Source organism: Podarcis pityusensis (genome assembly GCF_964106645.2).
Source record: "Podarcis pityusensis genome assembly, chromosome: 11".
Classification (NCBI taxonomy): domain Eukaryota; kingdom Metazoa; phylum Chordata; class Lepidosauria; order Squamata; family Lacertidae; genus Podarcis; species Podarcis pityusensis.
Window position 1 is genome coordinate 10,282,533 of NC_138036.1, and position 18,873 is coordinate 10,301,405.

At 40.4% G+C, this 18,873-nt stretch overlaps 1 protein-coding gene across 5 annotated transcripts in view; it reads right to left on the bottom strand.

Annotated features, from left to right (window-relative positions):
• The window catches only part of DYM (dymeclin), a 177,682-nt gene that overhangs the window by 16,850 nt on the left and 141,959 nt on the right, over positions 1–18,873 (bottom strand). For all 5 annotated transcript variants that reach the window (XM_080973461.1, XM_080973462.1, XM_080973465.1 and 2 more), the window contains one exon: positions 14,971–15,084. In XM_080973461.1, coding sequence (XP_080829587.1) covers positions 14,971–15,084 — 114 coding nt within the window. The remainder of the gene's footprint in view (positions 1–14,970; positions 15,085–18,873) is intronic.

An 18,873-nucleotide genomic window follows, 5' to 3' on the forward strand; every position in this document is an offset into this window, starting at 1 on the left:
TGCAAATCCATTCTCTGAAGCACGGAAAGCCTAGTTACAATATACCATGTGGAGCAGTCTTTCAACTGAGCTGTATTCAGCAAATCACTTCACTAGGTTCCATTTCTGTATTCTTTGCTGTTATCCAAGACTGAAAGATCTACTGTCTTTGCCAGCATAACACTCTGTATATCTTGCTGGTTTAGTGATTTGCTTGCCTTGCTGGTTCACCAGACTGCTTGTCTACCTGTTGGCCCAATAACCTCGGATTCCCTCCTGCTTTGACATGCCTTGCCCAATCTGCAGGACCCAGCCCTACAAGGATTACACTCACTTTGACCCCATAAGGAACTTTACAAGGACTGTCACCCGACTGGAGAAGTCTTCACTGAATAATTGATTAATCAGTCAAATCTGCCTATGAATAAAAATAGGAAAGGGAAAAAAGGCATACGTTATTTGTTTTTAGATGATGCCAGCATGTGTCACAGCAGCCTCCATCTTAAAAGGGGAATCCGCCCTTCTAGGGGTAGAGAGAAGGGAGAAAGTCAACACCTGCCTTCTTTTGTAAGTGGCTTGTCTGAAAAATAACTAAAAACTGCTGCCTGATTAATTTGGGGGCACATTTTAAGTCATTAAACCACTAATTGCGACTTCACAAATCCAAGGCAGAACACTTGGCATTACACGTTCTCACTCAAGATCCCCAGTAAAAGTGTCTGAGGGAAGGTTGCACTGAGATTTGGGGCAGGCAGCAGAAATAGGAGACAACTGCATTCTTTCTGCCTGTTTCATAGGCCATCATAACAAGACACTCCACAATTCTCCCCAAGTCCCTTGGCATGAACAAATGTCTACGTCCGGAGGTACGGTCATGTCAGTAGAAAGCGCAACTAATGGCTGGTACTGAAGCAAACTAAAGTCTGTGGCTCTCCAGATCTAAACCTTTGTGCAACTGACTCCCATTCCTGATTGCGTTGCTTAAGAAAGAAAATTTCCCACTGGATTCTGCCTTCTTTAAAAAATACAAAGGGAGGGGTTATTGTGATATATGACAAGACCTATGGGCCATATCACCTATGCAGCTTGCAAGGAAATAGGAGGAAACCTCAGTCCTTTGATGGCTGAGGATGTTTCCCTTCCTTAAAGACATAAGTCTATCACTTAAAAGCCCTCAAAAGAAAAGGTAATTTGCCTCTACTTCCTTTGCCCTGGTGTGCTCAAGGGTGGAGGTTCTACCTCCATCAAGTCTGGTCACTTTGGAATAGTTCCAATCTGTTACCAAGCCAACAGTACTTTCTGATTCTCATGTTATTAAAGGCGGGAAATACCTAAATTACCTTTGAAAAGAGACATGGTTTGAATGATCAGGTGGCTGTACTGAGCGAGAATACTTTTGTGAAACCTACAGACCCAAGTTATTATCTACACAAAACATAACACGGCAAGCAGTTACCTTTAATAATTTTGAAATTGAGACGCCATGTTCCAAGCCTGAACAAAATTCAATACCCTAAAACCATTCCTCATTTTGTGCATTTACCTTTCATTCCACTGTAATTTACAGTGACATTGTTATTGCTTTTCGCCATAATTTCCCTTGAATCGCTGCATGGTCAAAAGTACTTGCTTAATAAAACCCAGGGCTGGAGAACCAAGTTTTTCTAAATTGCAATAGGCTGAACTAATTTTTTTAATGTGTAGAACCTAAATCCATTTGCTCAAAATTGTTGCATGTTCCCCTGTGTTCCGAAAAAGTCAGATAACGACCCGCTTGTCATTATGCAAGATCGAAAGAAGGGTTTAGTGACACTTAAAATCACCCCCCTCCTAAAAAATTGCTCAACCAATCAATGCAAGACAATGTAGAATTATTTAATACTCTGTAGAACGGCTGGAAGTGGTGATATTGGGGGGGTGCTATCATCCCTCTAATCAAAATTCTCAGAGAGATCTTGAGAAGAATGAATTCAAGTAAGCATCTAAAAGAGGAAATGTAGTACTGTAATGGTGACTTCAACTATTATCATATAGCCATATGTGTGTTCCAGACATGACGAAGAGGTGAAAAATTCTAGACACCCTGAATGACTGTGTCCTAGGGCAGCTGATCTTGGAACCAACCAGAGGGGCAAGGATGCTGGACTTAATTTTGAGTGGCATCTAGAACCTGGTGCAAGCCGTTAATTGAGAGCAGATACCATAGTGCTATTAAGCTAAACATACATGGATGAATCCAAATTAAAATTGAATGCGTGTTTTGTTCTTACACCTGAGAAGTTTTACTTCCAGTGCGTAGAAGAGCCTGCCATGCTTCTGTAGGAGTTGTTGCTCTGGGCTTGCCTCCTGACTGGAAAAAGGAAGGCTGAGAGCAAAAACCCATGCACAGATGCAATAGGCAGTCTCTTCCGATGGAGGACTGTTCCACTGTATTTCTGCATTTGGAGTGACTATGTGGTTTAATCACCTTACAGCAGAGGAAGAGTCACTCACCCACAGCAGAAATACCATGGGCAACCTTGGTACTTTGGGCTCACCAAATCCCTCAAGTGTGTTCAGAAGTAATCCATTTTAATATGAGGATCCATAACAACAACAACAACAACAGAACATGGCCCCATGCAGGAATTATAGGGTCATTTGGGTACAAAACAATGAATTTACTGGCTGACATGGTATCTGAGCCAGAGCTGCCAGATACCGTACATAATGATGATCTTTAAAAATGGAGCTATTTACATGAAGCCTCACAAGGGTGTTGTGTGAATAAGGGCAGTTAAAAGCAAAATGAACCCCAAGATTTATAGAAAATCTATAATAATAAAATCCAATTCTAACAGAAAGCAAGCTAAACTGAAACCACATTCGGCTTGACAAAACTGAGGTATAAAGGTGGGGTTGGAAGAAGGCGGTGTGACCTTTTTGTGCTTTTGATGAAAGCTTCTCATATCCAGGAATTCTGCTATTAATTTTTTCCTTCAAATAAAGGGAAGAAGCTATATTAACAAAGCTTGTAATTTTGTTTTTAACAGCTGTGGCGGGCTTTGAAAACATGATTTTATAGAATTCTTGACAATGTCAGTGATTAACTGTTACTCAGGAAGACCGAATCACTTATTTAGCCTTTATTTTAAATGGCTTCATCCCTGTAGGGTCTAGACAATGAGCAAGGCCACTAGTTTGGCACCAGACAAGGACTGGTCTTGTGAGACTCTGTAAATCTCAGAAACTGCAAACTAGACAGCCAAACATCACCAGCAGGTCACAGGGTAGCTGATTGCAGAAGCAAATGTTAGGAAGATGGGCTGAAGTGTACAGACAGAGGATGAGATTCTTAAACTACCCACTGAGTCATCCCTAATAAACAAGAGAAAACAACTACAACATGGCTGTAAAGTATATTGATTTTTGGATCATATCACATACCAGATGAAAACTAATTAAGGGTGGTTTTTTTCGCAAAATTTGGGGAATTCATGTGAGCTGGCATTATGAAAATGGTAAGATACAAGCTAAATTTTGAACCCCTAATACTACTATTAGTTACATTAAGGAAGAAGCTAGAAGTTGTTCCTGTAAGTAGTTGGCAAAACACACAAAATTGACAAAAAAAAGTTATTTAAAAAAACAGATGGGGAGATTGGGTTAAAATGTTTGGGATTTATTAATAATGGAGAAGTTAATGCAATAAATTAGGATTCAGCATGGAAATAGGGAGAAGTCAAATAAAGACAAAACTCCAGCTCTCTCCAGGTGTTACTCATATGAAAAAGATCCACATCACATGGCAATGGGCCCACCCATTTCGCCCTGCCCTCAAAGTTGCCCCTGCTGCCACCATCTTGTGGCAAATGTTCTTAAGTGGACAAGTACTCTATGCATGGAGGCTCCTCAGACATTTAGGGGTCTAAACTGCACATTTGTAAGTGTATGCTTCAAAGATCTTAGGTATATATACAGGTCATGCAGCACCTGTTCCAACAGTCTCATGTCCATGCTGTGCTTTAAGACAACAAAAGATGCACATCTTTTAATCCAGGCATCTGGAAATATAACTCTCATGAGCAAATACTGCCACATTATAAATGGTGCAGATCTGCATAAAATTAGGCTGGCTGCAAATTTATACACGTGTGTGCTCCTGAAGAATACCACTCTCTTTATGTATTTAGTACTATGAAACAGTTCCCAAACAGAAAATATTGTGTATGGAATTGGACATTAATGCATAGAATTCATTACAAATGGGTTTATACTCTTTATACTCTTCACCTAGACCTTGGCTGTCTGATACCCGATGCCCGTTTAAATTTGTTGATCCCCCCTTATGTATTTTTTTAACTGTAATTTTATGTTGTGAACCTACTTGAATGGCAGTCTGCAAATGTAACAAATAATAATCACCATCACCTCAGCTAATACCATTTTTATAAAAGCAGTGATTTTTAGAAAATTCGAGACTCATGTTTGCAAATCTTTTTTAAAATGAATTTCATAATTAATTATATCCATTTTTACATGGATATCCTAGTGGTCATGACCAGGTCTACGCCTGCTTTAGGTTAGCAGTGCTGCAGAATGAGGGGTGTCCAGACTGTTTACTGGATCCCTTGTAAAACAGCATTATAAAATTCGGCGTAACTGAGAATATCGGTAGGCTAAAAAGCAACCACGGATCTCTTTTCCTCTGCAAATGATGAAAATGACAATGGTTACTGAATGGTTACTGAATGTACATCTCCCAACAACCTGTGTCCCTGTTAGAGAGACAAATGCCTCTTTGAGAGACCAGGTGTCCCTGGGCATCACCTAGTAGCAGACATTCCAGCAGGCTACCTGAATGATTTCCCTCTCACCTGGTCATTACAAGAACTGCAACTGTAAGAACCTGTGTGCAAGCTTGTTTTTTTTTATTCCTCCTTCCACATCCTTTTGTATCTGTGTGTCATGACTTTTAAATTGTCAAGCTGAGGGCAGGGATTGTCCTACCACTGATTTTTGTAAGCCACTTAAAGCTTCTTTGGCTGAAGAGTGAGGTAAAAATTATTAAATCAATCACACAGCTACAACAAATTGTCTCGCCTCACCCCACAAACATATAAACAAGATTACCTGCTTTAAAATAGTGTGCAGTCATCCTCCCCCTGGCCCTCCAAAACCCTCTTCATGTGTGTGCATAATCTGATCTACAGCGACAAAATTTTGTTTAGACTGTTAAACAGACTGTATTAGCAAGTGAAAGATTTTCAGCTTTGAAGAAGAAATATGTAAGAAAGAAAGGATTCCCAGTTTCAGGGATGAAACTGTTGGGGACATGGAATTATCAATTGGTTTATATCATGAGAATATAGATATTCAAACAAATGTCCTGAATCTTTACAATCTAAACAGAACAGGTTTTCTTTTCAGACGATGTCAGAAAGAAACTTAGAGCAAGACTAAGCCAGCTAATGTACTCTTGCAGTTTCTGAAGCTAGCAATAAACCAGATTTCGTCAGTGAGGTTTGGCAATACGAGGAATCCTGTAACCAATTTCATTTCCTGATAAATGAATGGTCCACTGGGGAAAGTCAGCCAGAGAGTTTTGGAACTGCTGAGGGCTCAGACGTTGCTGAAGGACTCCTTGAAGGAGCCAGACTGTCTATTGCTTATCACTGCTGAGCCAAAGAGTACCATGCAAAACACTGCAACTGCCAGACTCCATTTAGAGCTCTTACTGAAGGACAATGCAATAGCACTTCACACACGTGTGGTAGCTCTTTAAGAATACAAAGAGGATGTAACACACTTCCTATAGTGTTGTTCTAAGTCAATGCACTGGAAATGCATGACTGTATAAAACAACACTCTTAGCTGGCTTTATTGCTCATTATTCATTTTAAAAAATAAGCCCCGTATTTTGGGAGCAGGTTCTGAGATGGTACATTTGGATATATGTTTTGCTAGAGAAAAGATGTCCAAAGTTATCGATTTTGAAGCAACAGATAACTGGATTGCTTGGTAGGTTGCTACTTTAATTCCAAAATCCACAAAGATTCTCCAACAACAAAACCTCACCTTCAAAAAGAATAATTGATATATCAGTTTCTGTATGTATGTGTATGAGCTTGATGATCCCTGAAAAGGAGAATACATAAAGTAAAAACAATAAACATCCTATAAAATTCAGGCCCTTCATAACACAAGTACATTTGGGCTTCGTAGGCTAGATTACTAGTTGAATCTGCAGTCAATTAGCTGCACCCTCAAGTTAGAAAAATTCCCAAATTCCCAAGTATAAACTGTTCTACTTATAAAAAGGCACATCCAATAAAACTGTGCACACAATTCATATAGAACACATTTTTTTCCAGGATCTTTGGTTATTCCTCCAGCCATGTAACAAATATAATTAGGGTGTAACTATTTAGGAGTAAGATCAACAGAAGAATACTGCTGGCTTCCACCACTTGGTTTAACTGGTGTGTCAGTTTACACGCAAATTCATGGCTCATTTCTGATGTACTTAGCCCATAGTGCTGAACTGATATATGAGAATTGCCATGGCAGTTCCAGATCTACAGGATTTGGTCAACAGCAAGTAGCCAAGACAGATGTCCTAGAAATTTTATAAGCAGGTTATGACGGTGTTATCAATCACTTGTTGTAAAAGCCTGGAATTTGGTAGTCGAGGTATGGGATCTCTGAACATGCATGTTCCCCTTTTAGCTATCATGGCTAGCAGCCACAGAGAGCCCTACCCACCTTGTATTCAACCACAACTCTTAAAACGCATTGCTGCTACCTGCCACCACAATTAATTGCGTACTATGTTGATGGCACATTATGCGAAGAAGTCCTTATTTATCTTAAACTGCTGCTTATCAGTTTCTTTCAATGGTTTTCTCCATTTCCCTCCCATATTTTTTTCTGCATTCTGAACTACAAAAACAACAAAGAACCCCATGGCACTTTATAAACACATATATTGCAGCTTAAGCTCTTGTAAGCCAAATACTCTTCATTAGACGTGACAAAACTAAGGCCAAAACCTCATCTTTAAGGTGCTTTGGCTGTAAAGAATTGACATGGTTACCCCTCTCAAAACTACTTCACAACCATCTTTTCTCTCTCTTCTAAGGTAAAACGGATCCAACTATTTAAGTCTTTCTTTTTAAGAAAGATGGTCTTGCTTCAAGATCAAACTCCTGTACCCTGAAAACAATTAGTGGTAGCTCATAACCTTTAAGAGCTGCAGTTCTTTGAAATGCTAAGCAATGTCGCCTCACATTCTTGGACACTGGACAGGAACAGGGTTGAAGATCTATTTACTCTTGGTCTACAAAGAAAATGTTTTATGGAGGGGGCTCCTTGCCTTGCAAGTTGGAAAGCCAGATAATTGTATTCCATTGGAGAACTCTGTGGCATGCTTACAGTAAAAACCTGATATTATCTCAAGGAGTTTCAGTGGCAGAAATTCAAGTGCGTCTTGCTAATGCACATTTTCCTGTGTTGCAATCGTGAAGTGATGTTTGCACTCCTTTTCGGTGGGAGAGCCAGAAAAGCATTAGGGCATTTTATAGCTTTAATGCCAAAATGGCATGCAGAATAAAATTGCTCCTTCTTTCTTGCATAGGTCAGCAATGCTAGTAAGTTGTCTTAATTCTTCTCCTACCGAGATGTTCCCTCCCCCCCCCTGACATCGCCTTACCATAAGACAAATCCCACAGTGGGCCCTTCAACCAAATGGAGGTAGAAATGCTGTTTTAAACTCTGGAACTAACTGACAGCTACAGTATAAAAGCAAACCTCAGGTGCTTGAGTTCTCATGTTTAGCCATATTTGAAAAATGAATTTCCTACAGCCCTTCTACGGATTCTACCCCTTCCTTGAAGTCTATATTAATATATGTTGATTTTCAGACTCAGACGATACCTGGGGTGAGGTGGAGTGCATGTCCTCCTTTTCAAATTTTGAGAGTAATATATAAATAAGGTTGCAGTTACAACATGAATGAGCTCTCTTTGGGAGAGTCACACAGAGGTTGTGGATGTCATGATAAACACCACTGCTGTAACATCAAGCAATCCTTTGACCAATATTGTATTTTAATGTAACCAATACCTTATGTGGAAAAAGGACTTATCTTCATAAGAACAAAATAACCCAATCCTTGGAATGAGAAACAATTAAATAATTCCTTTCAGAGGTTTACTGGAGAAGGTATTTTACTGGGTGTGTTGGTGGCATTTAAAAATTTCAAGAAATGAAAACACAAAAGCTATTATTTTAGTCTATGAACGTTCTATAACAACTAGCCAATGTATGGTTACTTTAGATTTATTTTATTTTTTTTAAAAAGTTCAGATTTCAGCATTGTGGATTGCTGCATGGAAATAATGTTTAATAATGTGTTCTCTTAACCAACAACTTCATATCAACATACGAAGCTACTTTGTACAGGGTGAGGCCCCAGTCCATCTACTGCAATATTGTCTACTCCAGGACTGGGGAGCCATTGTTCTTCTGAGGGAAAGTGCATGGAGGACAGTGGGTGAGGCCAAAGTCCTGAATGGATGGGGCCAAAGCATGCACACACTGTTGTGTTTCCATTCCTCCCACCCTCTCACAAGTTTTTCTCCATACTGCCCAGTGAGAAAGGGATTCCTCTTGCAGCTTGGGAAGACAACTGGTGGGGCTGGCTCAGTGGAGTGCTCAGGTCTTGCTTCACTAGCTCAAGTCCCTTCACTTCTTCAGTAGCAGCATGGAAGGGGACTGGGATGGCAAACCATTGGCTACTGGGTAGCAGAACCCCTGACTGGCTTCTGTACTGGCTGCTGAGGAAGTGGCTGCTCTCAGCTTGGCTACCTGAGATTTAAGCACGAAAGTTATGGTGCTGATGATTGCTTTGTGGTGGACAGAACAGTTTCCAGGGTGGTAAAGGTGAACATCTCAATAGTAATTCAAATTCATTCTCAACAGCAACGGCTCTTAAGGAATCTTCCTCTCAGAATGTTTGTTTGAAGAATTCCAGAGGTAAAGATTCAGAGTTAGATTTTAGGGGCAAATGCCCACCAAATAGTGCCTTAGATGCCACTTTTGTTGCAGTTCCAGCTGAGGTGTCCAATCCAGTGCTTTTCTATGCTCTGTTGGACCATTTTCAGTTTATGTGCACAGGACTCCAGCAATAATAATAATAATAATAATAATAATAATAATAATAATAATTTTTATACCCCGCCCTTCCCGGTTCAGGAAACCGGGCTCAGGGCGGCTAACAACAAATTTAAAACACTTAATTGAGGCTACAAAAAAAAGGATAAAATACGGTATAAAGCGTAAATAACAATAAAATCAAAAATCAAAAATCAATTTATGATGCAATTGGTGCCTTGCTTCTCTTGTCACCTGCCCATTTTATTTACTTCATAGAACTTACATACTGCTTGATTTTAAGAAAAAAACAACCCCAAAGCAGCTTGAGAGAGGCAAGCATCACCCACTGAGAAGCCGTAGCTCCTAATAAAATATCTGTGTCCCAATGAACTAATTTTCCTGATGGCATCAATTTGACGGTTACTTTCTCAGAAAATTCTCTCTTGGAGCTGTCATGACTCCTGTATCTTGGGATCATGAATTTGTTAGTTGTCACTATAATGCTACTTCCATTTGCTATTCATCTCTTTAGCACATCAAAGAAATGGTTTCTTATAAAATACAGGTACACTTTGAAGCCATCAAGCAGGGAAACCAGACTGTGCATACGTGTACACACACAGAGAGAGAGAGAGAGAGAGAGAGAGAGAGAGATCAGCATTTTGGATTGCTGGAGACAAATAGAATCTGCAAATGAATGGGCTAGAAAAGCACCATTCCTCCCCCAGCCCTGGCTTTTGGCCCTATTTTTAAAGAGCAGGCTTTAGTGCTCTGTTAAGCAGAACAAATTTCAATAAATACTACATACTTCATGCCATGCTGGCAAGGGGCAACGTAAGAACATACTGGGAAGCATGTTAGAGACATGAAAGAGAAAAGGAAGGAGTAAAAAACCAGGCAACACACTGCGAAATAAAACTGGGAAATTCAACAGAGGAAAACCATTTGTAAAATAAATGTTTTCTCTTCAAATGGCTTACCAGCGGGAAGTTTCCTTCAAAAGCATTTAAATGTGATCTCTTAAATGTTGCTCATTCTATGAACTCAAATGTCAGCTTCCAGTTAATAACGTCTGGCATTCAGAACAGGTTTTCCCACTTAAAAAAAAAAGTGCAGCTATCTTCTGGCTAACTTCCCTGAAAACCCTGAGATAACTTCCAGACTCCAGACACAGTCTCACTCCTCTCAGGCTCTTAATCCTCAAACTACAGATAATTTCACCCAAAGGGAGGGAGAGGGGGGGAAAAGACTGTGAACTTGGGGCTGGGGGTGGGGTAGACACTGAAGTCAATTTTCAGTTATCACTCTGATCTTTAAATTACTCTTAATAATAATCTTCTGCAATAAAACAAGGAGCCTGTAATGTGGGCTGCCTGTCTGCAAAGGAGACAGCTCTATCTCTGAATGCTGCGGCTTCCACCTCAAGACCCAGGCGCATTAGCTTCATTTATCTCCTTCCACAGGGTGAGGGAGAAATCTAAGACCTGGTTATTTCAACACCTGCTACTTTATCTCCCACAGCTTCTGCTGGAATCTTCTAAGAAGGCTAATTACCCAGTTTGGACTTTCCTTACCCTGCATAGCGCATGGCCAGGAGCAGACACTTTAAAGCAACAGCTAATTATAATCACGTTTATCTTGAGCAGCAGTCAGGTGAAGATGCGAAGGGAGTTTCCAGTTCTCAGACACTTGACTGTCAAACACGTCCTCCACCCTCTTCCTCCCAAATGTGTGCCATGATGCGTCTCTACGCAGGGTTCACTTTGACACCAGATTCCTTCGACAGAACGCCACAACGCTTTGACTGGATCCAAACCAAGAGTTGACCTACTAGCCTAGCACTAAACCTACTAGCCTGGCATCTAATTTTCCTCTATGTAGCCTGGGGCCTGCCTACTCAACAAAGTATATGACAAACACACATCCCACGTGCTCATTGGGAAAGCAAACAAACATCTGACAAATGTATTTAGTTGCATCTGCAGTATAAATGCTCTCTTCTCAATTATCCAAACAGCAGCAAATCCTTGTTATCTTAATTCACAGTGTGTTTCCGTGTGGGAGGATAGTCTGTTTTTCTGAACTGCCAATTGTTGAAGGATTCTGTTCATTCTGATGCAACGTTTTGTGGTCCTTGATGAGATTCCGCAGAACATACACATATTAGGGATCAGCTCTCTATCTAACTTTTTAGGAATAGGCCAGTGAGTACAATTCTAGATTCATGTTGGGATATAATGATGGATCCATCTCCAAAAATGTCAAGGGGAAAAGTTAACATTCTAGGAGGCCTTCTGTTCTTATAACTGGGTTTCTAACCCAGTTCTGCCTTTAGATCTGAGGTTTTTATTTTATTTTTATTCTGTAAAATGACCCACATAGTTTCTGAAGGACTTTTTATTCAAATTTGAGAAGGAAAAAAACTTGTTCTTTTCAGGGGTAACAGGAAGTAAAACAGCATTGGGGAACCTCAGGCCCACAGGTCTACTGAGACCTAGCAGGCCTTTCCATTTGTCCCATGTGTAGTTTTCACTAAGCCACATCCACCTGCACGTAATCTGATATCAGGTGCAGGGCCATATTATATATGAAGAAAGGTACATTTTGGTGCCTTTTGAATTTAGAACCCTTTTCCTGAGTTGTACCAAACTAAGTTTTGTGCAGAACAGACCCACTGAAACTGATGGAGCTAAGTCAGTCATGTCCATTAAGCTCAAGTGGTATTCAATGAAGTTTTACTCAAGCGCAGACCCAGGAAAAAGAATAAGCATGGCTATGTTAGATAAATGCATTGCAGTGGGTCTGCTCTGAGTTGAACAACATACAAAGGTTCTATGCTGAGAATGACTATCATGGGATACAACACTGTCACCAAATTTAAGATACACCCAATTACAGCTGGAGTTAGAAGTGCATTTAGGGTGTGCACTTGACTCTTCACTTCTTGGCGTTACTCAAATTCAAGCCTAGCTGCAAGGCGACAAAGGAAGAATCTGGGAGTATACCCTAAAATATGCTCCTAAAGGTAAAGGGACCCCTGACCATTAGGTCCAGTCGTGACCGACTCTGGGGTTGCAGCGCTCATCTCGCTTTATTGGCCGAGGGAGCCAGTGTACAGCTTCCAGGTCATGTGGCCAGCATGACTAAACCGCTTCTGACGAACCAGAGCAGTGCACGGAAACGCCGTTTACCTTCCCGCTGGAGCGGTACCTATTTATCTACTTGCACTTTGAGGTGCTTTCGAATTGCTAGGTTGGCAGGAGCAAGGACTGAGCAATGGGAGCTCACCCTGTCGCGGGGATTCAAACCGCCAACCTTCTGATCGGCAAGTCCTAGGCTCTGTGGTTTAACCCACAGCACCACCGCGTCCCAAAATATGCTCCTAATACTTCCTTTAATGTTTAATAACCTGGTAGCAGGTGAATAACTGGTGAGTCTCGGTGCTGTCAAAATGGACAGTGGGGGAGTATTACATTTTAAATCTAGGTACCCACCTCTGAAGTAAAAGGTAGCAAGCTCCAAAAGTGCTTGCATACCTTTCTTTTGAAAGTGTGGTATAAAGGTTCCCTATCCCAAAAAACTAAAGTACAGGGTTCTTGCTACAAAGTGCTGCGACCTTAAAGGACTAGATAGCTTACATACCAGAAAGCAGAAGGAAATTGGAGACAGTGTAGAAGTGATGTGGCCACAAATTTTAACTAGAACTATGGGATCAGAGGTGGGCCATGAGATTATTTTATTTAATAAAATTTTTATACCACTTGGTTGTAATAAACCTCTAAGTGGTTTACAATAATTACTGAGCAATTAAGAAACACCCCTCATTTACCTGGCAAGCCAGTTCACAATCTCAGGCCATTGGACATGCACACACTGGTCCAATGGATGAGTAGAACGCATTTGTGCAAAATCCAATTTACAATGTCTCAAACAATGTGACAGATGTCCTACAGAAAACTGACCACAGAATCTGGATCAACCATATTGACATGGATACACCTTGTTGAAAAATGCCAGGTGCACAGAAGGAAGCCACGTTCTCATTTCCTCACCAAGTGTAGGGGAAAGAGTGAACTATTTGGTCCGGGCTGCTATTTTACATTCCAGTGTGTTTTCAATTTATTTGAGTTCGTTTCCATGCCTCTGAGCTTCAAAACAGGGAAGGGCAAAATGTATATAAATACAACCCACAAATTGCTGAAGAGGGCAGAGACCATTCTGGCTGCCTCTTAGGGCAGACCCAGGTCATCGAGCCCGAGCTTCCACAAGAGCTGTCCACCATGAACCACCATTGGCAGGACTGGCAGCAACAGCAGCAGATATGTTCTATGCTTATACTATTTTATTCTCTTGTTAATTACGCTGTTTTAAATGTGCATTTAAAAAATGACTTCCTTTAGTAGTGTTCAGGGAAGTTTTTAATGTGAGACATCTTAGTGTATTTTTGGTCTTTGTGGAAGCCGCCCAGAGTGGCTGGGGAAACCCAGCCAGATGGGCAGGGTACAAATAAATTATTATTATTATTATGGTAATGTTTTCTTTTGAAAGGTTTAAGATAAAACTTTTTTGTTAACTTTGATGCATTAAATGTGCATTCTGTAGTTTACCTCCTTTGTAACATTTTATTTTGAAATATTTAACATAATATTTTAGTTTCTTGTTACTTTGTTGGCCTGAATGTATACTTTAATGTTTGACTTTCTTTAGTAATTTTTATTCTGGATTGTTCTATTTGACGTTTTAATGTGTTGTAAACTGCTTTGATGTATTTTTTTAAAAAAATATATAAAGTGGCATAGGAATGAAATGAACAAATAAAATAATAAACTATATACAGTAGAACCCTGGTTTTAGAACAGCTTCGTTTATGACAACTTGGAAATAGAACGCTGCAAACCCAGAAGTAGGTGTTCCGGTTTGTGAACTTTGCCTTCGAAGCAGAACATGTTCCGCTTCCTGTTGAGTGTGTTCCGTTTGTAAATTGAGTCCCCTGCTGCTAATCAGAGGCTTCCTGTTGAGTCTGTTGGCTGTTGAGTCCTGAGCACCCACACAACACACAGGTGATTTTTGGAGCTTTTGTTTTTGCTATTTTTTGTGTTTTTGTTTGTGTGGCTTTTTCGGTTTTTTTTACTGTGACTTGTTCTTCGTTTTATGGGACTGACTGGTGACGGTGGCTTGTGACTTTGTTTTTGTGACTGTGTGGAACCCAATTCAGCAACTGATTGATTGTGTGACTGCAGAAATGGATAAAGCCTCCCATCCAAACAAAGACTATCATCAGTGCACGTAAGAAATATATATATTTTAAATTTGTATCCTCTACAATACTGCCTTATTTATTCTACAGTATCGTACACTGATTATTGCTTCCATTTTATGGCTCAATGGTCTTGTTAGATAGTAAAATTCATGTTAAATTGCTGTTTTAGGGGTTGTTTTTAAAAATCTGGAACGGATTAATCCGTTTTGCATTACTTTCTATGAGAAAACATGCCTTGGTCTTAGAACACTTTGGTTTTGGAACAGACCTCCGGAACGAATTAAGTTTGGGAACCAAGGTACCACTGTAGTCACAAGACATCTCTAGTAGCAACGTGTGCATATAATTCATTAGGGTTCTTGAAGAAGCATAGGGTCACATAAATGATAATTTCTACACCAATGTTATATAGCCATTCGTTCTTTTTCACAGTATGCTTGCACATTCTGTTATAGATTAATAATCCATACAAACACCCGGAACTCAAATATAGTAGAACTCTACAGCAGGCAATGCTGTAACCTAAAGAAAGAAAATTATCCTTAAAGTGCTGCTTTGTGGCATGCTACACATTGACTGATTTTGTTAGCACTCACCCTGAGCCTGTCTTTGGGCAGAGCAACAGCTCCTTGCTTGATGATTTCCAGAACTCTCTCTACAGACAGCTCAGCCCCAGCCTGCTCAATTCTGGAGCTAAAGAAGCTGATCACCTGGAATGGAACAGGGAAATATATATTATATATACACACACATACACTTCTGTCTGTAAATAAGCGGAAACACAGGTTAATTAAACAATGTCAGGGTATCTGTCAACTAGATTTTTTTTTTTAAGGATACAGAAACCTACCCAGCTGATTTATGACAGTGAGTCATTTCCTAATTGAGATTCTTCAACTGGTAGGTATAAATGCTAGATTAAAAACAGTATTTAGCATTTGTATTCCAGGTAATGCCAAAGAATGCTTCAACTACCGCACAATTGCACTCATTTCACACGCTAGCAAGGTTATGCTTAAAATTCTACAAGGAAGGCTCAAGCAGTATGTGGACCGAGAACTCCCAGAAGTGAAAGCTGGATTTAGAAGAGGCAGAGGAACCAGAGACCAAATTGCAAACATGCGCTGGATTATGGAGAAAGCTAGAGAGTTCCAGAAAGACATCTACTTCTGCTTCATTGACTATGCAAAAGCCTTTGACTGTGTCGACCACGGCAAACTATGGCGAGTTCTTAAAGAAATGGGAGTGCCTGATCACCTCATCTGTCTCCTGAGAAATCTCTATGTGGGACAAGAAGCTACAGTTAGAACTGGATATGGAACAACTGACTGGTTCAAAATTGGAAAGGAGTACGGCAAGGCTGTATATTGTCTCCCTGCTTATTTAACTTATATGCAGAATTCATCATGCGAAAGGCTGGGCTGGATGAATCCCTAGCCGGAATTAAGATTGCCGGAAGAAATATCAACAACCTCAGATATGCAGATGACACAACCTTGATGGCAGAAAGTGAGGAGGAATTAAAGAACCTTTTAATGAGGGTGAAAGAGGAGAGCGCAAAATATGGTCTGAAGCTCAACATCAAAAAAACGAAGATCATGGCCACTGGGCCCATCACCTCCTGGCAAATAGAAGGGGAAGAAATGGAGGCAGTGAGAGATTTTACTTTCTTGGGCTCCATGATCACTGCAGATGGTGACAGCAGCCACGAAATTAAAAGACGCCTGCTCCTTGGGAGAAAGGCGATGGCAAATCTAGACAACATCTTGAGAAGTAGAGACATCACCTTGCCAACAAAGGTTCGTATAGTTAAAGCTATGGTTTTCCCAGTAGTAATGTATGGAAGTGAGAGCTGGACCATAAAGAAGGCTGATCGCCGAAGAATTGATGCTTTTGAATTATGGTGCTGGAGGAGACTCTTGAGAGTCCCATGGACTGCAAGAAGATCAAACCTCTCCATTCTGAAGGAAATCAGCCCTGAGTGCTCACTGGAAGGACAGATTGTGAAGCTGAGGCTCCAGTACTTTGGCCACCTCATGAGAAGAGAAGACTTCCTGGAGAAGACCCTGATGTTGGGAAAGACGGAGGGCACAAGGAGAAGGGGGCGACAGAGGACGAGATGGTTGGATAGTGTTTTCGAGGTTACCAGCATGAGTTTGACCAAACTGTGGGAGGCAGTGGAGGACAGAGGTGCCTGGCGTTCTCTGGTCCATGGGGTCACGAAGAGTCGGACACGACTAAACGACTAAACGACTAAACAACAACAACAACAATTCCAGGTAATTTAAGCACTGTTATTTCCACATCTTCAGCTTGTTCCTATACGCTATGATGACCATGATCCAAAAATGTACTTATGCATACTTCAGCAATACTGCATAGCAGCTAAAAGACCACAAAGTTCAGTGAATTTTCAGCTTCTGCCCCTATCTGCCACTTGGCTTTTTTTTACTACTGAAGCAGGAACAAAGTTTCCTAAGAAAACAGGAAATAGCAGGAGTAACGATTGCTTTGGGTTTTTATTTAATCTTCATGATAATTCTCAGAACCATGAAGACTACATTGGCTAGTTTATCTTACACACCAAGGCCTATACGATAATGTTTTGCAATATCACATAAAGGAAGGTAGATCTGGAAATGCTGCTGACACATCTCTAAACATGCAATCTTGAGAAGTTAGGCAGACCTATCTTAAGAAGAGAAACAATGCCCATGCCCATGTCATTGAAGGCAGTTAACATTCCTTTGATAATCGAAGCCAAGGACTAGGAAATGGATTACTGCATGGCAATAATGTTCTTGGGATGCTTTTGCAATGCAGAGCTAGGCACCCAACCGAAGCTGTTAAGCCTAATTAGGCCCTTACAGCCTATTAGTAAAACAAAAGAGAGCTGATGGTTTGATTACTCCAGGATTCAAATGAGATATACTGTTGCTGCAGGCAAGTACAGACATTACTTCTCTTTTGGAGTAGGGAGACCTGCCAGGCTTGCAAAGAAGACTTTTCAGAATATGCTTAAAGTAGAAAGTGAACAAAATTCAACCGAAAAGCATCCCTTCCTGTAAAGAAATAACGGCTCTGCTGATCCTAACTACCGTTGACTGCAAATCCTAAGCAAATATCTTGTAAAGGTTTTAATTACCACAAACCTTAACCTTAGCAGATCTACCCTTCTGGTAGACCTGTGAGCCGGTACTTCTGTTCTGAGCATCCTCAGAGCTGTTTCCTTGAAGGCCACACCTCCAACAAATTCAAAGCACATAGGTGGATGAGGCCACCTCGTTTCTTTTCACCACCTCCATTCTCTTTCTTCCCCCTACCTCTCTCCTTCCCATTAGAGTGCTTAAAGCATTTCCCATACATTATCATAGTAATCCAACAACACATTTGAAAGGTATGTCAGTTTATCCTCATACTGTGGTGAGAGGGATGCTGAGTCAGAGAGCAGCTTGCCTAAAACCACCTACTGAGTTTATGGCAAATGTAAGATTTGAACAGTGGACTTTTCATTCATTAATGCTATACAAGCTCTCACTATTATCATCTTTTTGGTGGCAGGTAAAAGTGATGTTTATTAGTGCACTACCAAAGTTTCCTATGGCTGTTTTGGGGCTGTTTTGTTCTGTTTTTAATGGTAGAATGTAGCTGCGTTTAAGTTTTAAATGTCTTGGAAGTTTCTTAGAATAATAAATAAAAATAACAATACAAGCCCATGAAAAAGAAGGTAGAGGGTAGACCCACATACACAGATTTTGCAGTGTTCAATGGTAATGTATTGGTCTTGAGAAAGCTACTCTCTAATGGTATCTGCTGCTCAGGAATTGCAAGTAACTCCTTATTTTAATGCAGTAAGTCTTATTAAGTCCCCATAAATTAACAAATCTGTGTTCACAGTAAGTTAACATCTTGCCTACAAAGACATCCTTAAGAGCCAACAGCTAGCAACTGCAACAAACAGCTGTAGTCATTCTTAACTCGTTTGATTTCCCCCCCACTTTTTGAAATGCTTTTCAAGTTCCTTACAAGAATTACCCATCTTGCAGGAAGATCCTCAATGCAACAAAAATAATAAGTAACCAACTTTGTGTAACATTTAGGATATCAGTACACCATTGACAATTACCAGTAAGAAAGTGCATATCACATCCCTCAAAATGGGAATCCATTTACTTCTGGAACAGGCTTGAGCAGTAAATGAAAACAGAAATCATTCTATTCCTGGTTGCTAAGTGAACCATATGTTTTCTATCTGCACAAAATCAGAGTTGTAGCTCAGTCCCACAAATCCAGGCAGAATTATTCTTATATTATGCAAATAATGTACGAATACCCAAGTTTATGAATATGAGCAGCACAGCATACCTCATTTGTGTAGGTATTTTTTCTCTGTACCAGCCAAACTTCCAGGGACAGTTATAGGGCAATGCGCAATCTTCCAGCTGCCCTCTGTTACAACACCAGGGAATACTGACATCCACTTCAACTAGAGAAAAGTG